General features: G+C 50.5%; 1 protein-coding gene across 2 annotated transcripts in view; it reads right to left on the reverse strand.

Moving 5' to 3' along the window:
- Nucleotides 1-5,017, reverse strand: part of ITPRID2 (ITPR interacting domain containing 2) — a 40,106-nt gene extending 35,089 nt beyond the window's left edge. Inside the window, exons 1-3 of one of the 2 annotated variants that reach the window (XM_059475644.1) lie at nt 4,903-5,017; nt 4,341-4,622; nt 4,192-4,243 (exon numbers count right to left, since the gene is read on the reverse strand). In XM_059475644.1, the coding sequence (XP_059331627.1) occupies nt 4,192-4,243; nt 4,341-4,563 (275 nt within the window). In that variant the 5' untranslated portion in view covers nt 4,564-4,622; nt 4,903-5,017. Of the gene's footprint in view, nt 1-4,191; nt 4,244-4,340; nt 4,623-4,902 lie in introns of those variants that run through there. The other variant, XM_059475645.1, reaches the window with a different exon arrangement.
- Nucleotides 5,018-6,000: the final 983 nt, after the last annotated feature.

A 6,000-nucleotide genomic window follows, 5' to 3' on the forward strand; every position in this document is an offset into this window, starting at 1 on the left:
AAACAAATTCAGAAACACAATACTCATAAAGAAGGGAAAAGCAGATGATTTATCCACCTACATTATGTATGTTTCATTTGGATTTTTAATTAGACAAACACATAAACCTGCCCGAAGATCTGAAAGTAAACAGCGCTCTGATACAGTATTTATTTTGGTGCCATAGCCAAATTAAGGAAGGAAAGTTTGCATCTGCTTTCTAACAGACCTTACACTTCACAACTTTATTTTTCTTTCCCCTCTGAAAAGAGCTCACTCTCTCCAGATGCAGCCTGCTGATACAGGGCAAGCTCACTTCAACATGCCTTCTGCAAAGCAAAGCAAAGCCCCACTGTGGTGGGACTCCAAGGCAAACAGCCAGAGCATCCAGTGCATAAGCACATTCCAGGTGACAGGACACACTCTGCTGAGGATCAGATCTCCAGCATTTCTGGATGTCTGTCCAGTCAGAGTCTGAAAAAACTTAGGCTATATTGTCTAAACCTGTCAAGTTACAAGAAGCCTTATGTTCTGAGGTAATAACTATGCTGGATGTTTACTCCCTGGCCCTGATGGGTGCACTCCCAATCTTCTCCCTCTCCTTCCCTGGTGACTCCCATGCCTCTATGTTTTCAATGTAGAAACTTGCTGGCATTGACTCTGACAGCCAAGGTCAGTGCTGCATGCAGTGGCTGGCAGAGAGCAGTAAAAGCATCCATCAAAGCTGGCATTTTCCTTTTGAAATGAAGTCTGTCACCACTACAGCACATTAGCAGCTACCAGAAAAGCATCCTTTCAACCACCCCTTGCTGCCCTACCTGCACAGCTGCACACAGCTGCCATACACCCCTGCCTTTGAAACACTTGCTCTTAAGAACTAGGCAAAACATGAGTTTAAACAATGGAGAAGTACCACACAAAAATCCTTTTGGAAAACAGCACGACAGCTCTGCCTGTCTGCACCAGGCGGTTTTCCACCAGCAAGGCCCACGCTCTGTCTCAGAGCAGCTCTGTGCACCTGGGAATGTCAGGGCTGCGGGACCCTTCCCCTTGCTGTGCCCTCAGGATGGGGTCTGCCTGCCTCACACAGCCTCAAGGCTTCCTCTCATCCCATCTGAACTTTGTTCAGCTCCCAGTTGTGGTCAGGTCAGGTCTCTCAGAACAAGACAAGGGTTTTGCACTGTGCTGTGGAAGTGTTTAAATCACAGCTTTTAAAACCTTATCTGGGCAGAAGCCATGTTTATTTTAAACTTGAAGCAAAAAATCTCTTCTTTCTGAGGTATTTCAAGAACTCACTTCCTGCATATCTACAGGAGATGGCTCCTAGATACCTCCCACATCCCCTGTGTTACTGGCAGAGTTTAAATATATTCAATCAAAATAATACACGTCATCCTAATAGTTGACAAAAATTTCTTTTCATCTATCAGTATAATACCAACACTTGTGTTTTAACTTTTATGAGCTTTGTTATTACTTCAAGGTGCCTTTTCAAAGTACCGGGGAGAGAGAAAAAGAGGCCTTTTTCAAAGGCATGTGATTCCCAAAATGTGAATGAGCCAGAGACTTTGAGTAACATCTGACATTTTTTATGCCTCCATAATTCTAATCACAGTATGATAAATGTTTGCTTTTTTGCTTTTGGGGTTTGCTGCTAGTTATTTCTTTACAAAAATCCCAAAACAACAAAAAGTGGATCTATCAACGTAAATAACATGGGCAATTAGGAACCCTCATCTCCTCTAAAGCAGATGTGAAACAGAGATGCCAAGCAATAAAAGCCCCAACCACTAACATAAGTATCAAAGGACAACTAGTAATTCTTTTTATCCATATTAGAACACTATTGATGCCTTTAGAAACAAACAAAGGAATAAAACTTATAAGAAGATCTATTTATGCAGTGGGTTGATATTAAGGTTTTTTGTGCTGCTGCCAACTCAAACCAGAAAATTAGATTTTAGAAGTGCCATTTTTCTTCTGGTTTCATAAACACATACTGAAACTCAGAAAATGTGAAGGACTACTTTTAGAAAACATGTAACAGAAAAAATATTGCACTTAGCTACTGAATCTTCATTCGTAGTAATAGCTACATGGTAACTTGTATGGAGCTAACTTGTAAGAATAAGGTTGTGCCATGAACCAGAAATAGCAGCTCCGTTTGCGTATGCTCACACTTTTTAGCAACCAAAGCTTGACAGCAAAACCAGTGTTATTAAACAAGCAAGAAATTTCAGGGAGAACAACTTATGAATTGTAAATTTCACAATCGTTATTTTTAAATAAAACACTGTAGTATCTGCAGGGCTGTTCTGTTGTCCTCTGTTAATGCTGTGCTCTTTTCCTATGTATATTGTCATCCAGGTTTCGATACATACAATCACTTATAACACTGCAAATTGAATTATCACTTTACTGCACATGCTAGCAACTGCTTGCATGTACATTAGGCACAAAAAATTAAACAATTCTGCAGTTAAAACACAAGGAACTGTGCAGCCCTTCACAGGCAGCTGGGATTGCATCTTCCAGCCATGAACCACAGGTGCTGGCACCCTGCACGCTACAGAAGAGAGGCTAACTCCTGCCTGAATAGCATTGTGTAGGAAATCTGGCTTTAAAAGTCCTTCTGAGCAGAACAAAAGAGTCCTCTGAAAATACTTACAATAGTAAACAACTGTACTTTAAAAGGCTACTGTGCAAGGAGAGCAACAGGTTTCACAAACAAGAATTACCTAAATTTGTGTTTCTGAATTAGCAAAAAAAAAAGTTAACTTGGGCTTCATTTGTTATTTGTAAAACAAGATTCCCTTATTTTGGGAATCAACAGCCAGAGATGCAAACACATTCCACAGAAATGTGTGGTGCCAGTTTTAACAACAGATAGTTACCAAAGCATGGGTATGAAACTGCAAGCTTTGTGTTAGTACTCAGGATTTTAGGCCATTTACTAGATGTTCATGTTGTCAGTTTAGCTTTGTGCTATTCCTCAAATTCTGTATGGAAATGTTAAGGACTACAGGGCCAGGGAAGGTTCTAGACAGAAATCCTGCAATTTAGACATAGTGGCATTGCAGCATCAGGAAGAATATCACCCCCAATGGCCTCTTTCCCCTTCAGTCCTTACATTTTTTGCCCTCTCCACTCAAAAAATACTTCGAATAAAGCACTGAATTCGTAATACTAATTTTAAGAAAACCTTTTAGTAGACCAGCAGGACACCAGATCTGAGGTAAAGTCAGAAAAATCTTCTCCAATTCTAGCATTTTGGAGGAATGGTAGGTCAGATCTGAACATTATATTTCAGGGATTAGTATGGTTTCAAGCCTGTAACTGCCAACACCCTATCCAAGGCACAGCCTGTAAAGATCTAAGGAAAACTATATGGAGGATCCTGTAGCTGTAAAACAACCCACACTTCAGTTACAGAGTAAGATCAGTCAGTTGCTTACTGGATCAAAAGATCACAAAGGCACAACTAATCTCAGTGGTAAATTCTTGCCTTCATGTAGCTGCTCTTAAAAGGAGAAAGAAACCAGAAATATCAAATAGCAGAGGTCTTGAAATGTCATTGTCAGCTACTGGAAAGTTAATTGTTAGCTTCTCCCCATCAACTCTTGCCTCCAAGGACTGAATAGAGAAAAAGGACAAAAGTAGCTGCTACTGATGTAGCATTTGTGCTTTTATGTGACTGAGGATGAAGAAAGAGTAATTCCATCAATACCTGTTCTAAACACCAAATATTATTTTGCAACAGTAATAGAAATGCAGAATACATATACCATGCCTTAAGTTAAGGACAGAAGACATTAAGAGACTCAGATAAATCTAGTTAGTCTGAACTGTGGCATCCCTCCTGAAGGCCCGTAAGCACAGAGGCCATGCCGCGGAAGCACCGTTTCTTGAAACCTGCACCAAAACCCAGGCAAGGAAACAGTGGAAGCTTTAAACTGGAGCCTCTCGGTGAGAACCACTGCAGCTTCCTGACGCTCTGCTGCGTTCCTGCCCCGGCGGCTGGAAGCATTAATGAGACGCCAAGGAGAGGAGCGGTGCCGAGCGCCAGCTGCCCTGTGGCCACGCGGGCTCCCGGCGCACCCGGCCGGAGGAGCGGCGGTGCCAGCGCCGGTGCCCGCTCCGCGGCGCGGCCGTGCCCGCCTCCCTCCCTGCCCGCCTGCGCTGCCGCAGCGACCCGCCGGCGGGAGCACCCACCTGCAGTCCTTCAGCCATATCGCGATCTTCTCGTTGGGAACGCTGTGGCAGCCTTAGGGCAGAGCGGGAGAGAGAAGCCGACAGTCAGCAACAGCGAGGCCGCCCCGCGGGGTCCCGGTGGCCCTCGGGCTGCTGCCCCCGGCACTGACCTGCTCCAGCGGCCAGCGGCAGCTCGCGGCCGCCGGGATCCTCCTCCTCTTCTTCTTCTTCCTCCTCTTCTTCTTCCTCCTCCTCCTCCTCCTCGCCGCGGGCCAGCGCCGCTGCCGCGAAATCCTCCGCTTCCGACGCCTGCCAGGAGTCGCGGCTCTTGGCCCAGGCCTTCCTCTTCTGGGTCGCCCCTTGCCACTCCTCCGCCGCCGGGGGCTGCTCCATCGGGGCGGCGGCGCCGGCGGGGGCTTCACGCCGGGAGGCGAGTGCCGGACAGAGCCAGCCTGCCGGGAGAGCGGAGATGTCCTGTCCGTCCGTACGCCCGTCCGAGGGCCGCGGGGCTGCCGGGGGCGCGGGGCCGCCGCCCGCGCAGCCCCCGGGAGCGCGGCCGCCCCTCCCCGTGCTCACACGCCGGCCCGGCCCGCCCCAGCCCCGGCCACCGCCGCCCCCCGACTGCTCCCGACCCCGCAGGTGTCCGCCCCGGCCCGCCGGCGTCCGGGGGCAGCGGGCGGGCAGAGCCGGGGCGGGCAGAGCTCGGGCGGCCCGGCTGCCCGCGGTACTCACATGTCGCGCCGCGGCGAGGCGACGGAGGAGGCTGCGCCCGCCCGGGCTGCGGGCGGCGGCGGCGGCGGCTCTGACTTCCTCATACCGCTGCGGGATGAGAAAACTCGGCGGCCACGTGACGGCGGCGGGGCCGGCGGCAGAGCGGGGCCTCCTGCCGGGGCCGGGCCGCCGTCACGGGCAGGGATGCGGGGCAGGGATGCGGGGTCGGGCAGCGCGGCCCCTCGGGCCTGGGCTGGCTCGGAAGGGCCGCCCGTGGCCTGGGCCCGGAAAGAACGTTTCCAAACTGTAAACGATGCAGAGCGGTGAAGAGGGACTTTGCAAGGTTTTATCCTGGGGAGGGGAGAGTAGGCACAAGGAAAAGATACAGGATGTGTGCTGGGTACACACAGCCTTCGGCCTCACTTCCAGGAGTGTGAAATTAGATCAGCGTCTGCTCGGGCACAGGCTGGGGGCTGCAGGGACACCAGGAGCACCAAAACTGGCCTCTTAAAAATCTTAGCTTTATCATCTCCTTCAGGATGTACTTAGGCCACCAGAATCAACTGATAAACCCAGCAAAAGACGAACGAATCCCCATATATGGGAAGGAGGTGCCAACAAAAGGCTGCTTTCACTGTGGGGGCCGAGTGTCATTTCTTAAGGACTGTCTCCTGCTTGGGGAGGAGACAGCAGCCTGACAGCAGCCCTGGCTGGGTCAGTCAGTGAAGGCACGATGGGGTAGCTGGTGCCCACCCTGGCTGGGTCAGTCACTGAGGGCACGATGGGGCAGCTGGTGCCCACCCTGGCTGGGTCAGTCACTGAGGGCACGATGGGGCAGCTGGTGCCCACCCTGGCTGGGTCAGTCACTGAGGGCATGGCAGGCCAGCTGATGCTCACCCTGGATGGGTCAGTCAGTGAGGGCATGGCAGGCCAGCTGGTGCCCACCCTGGATGGGTCAGTCACTGAGGGCATGGCAGGCCAGCTGGTGCCCACCCTGGATGGGTCAGTCACTGAGGGCATGGCAGGCCAGCTGGTGCTCACCCTGGATGGGGAGCAGGGCACTCCCGTCCTGCATGGGGTCAGACTTCACATCTCAGACACTGCTGGAGGAGCCCTGCA

This window comes from Ammospiza nelsoni, chromosome 7 (assembly GCF_027579445.1).
Source record: "Ammospiza nelsoni isolate bAmmNel1 chromosome 7, bAmmNel1.pri, whole genome shotgun sequence".
Taxonomy (NCBI): domain Eukaryota; kingdom Metazoa; phylum Chordata; class Aves; order Passeriformes; family Passerellidae; genus Ammospiza; species Ammospiza nelsoni.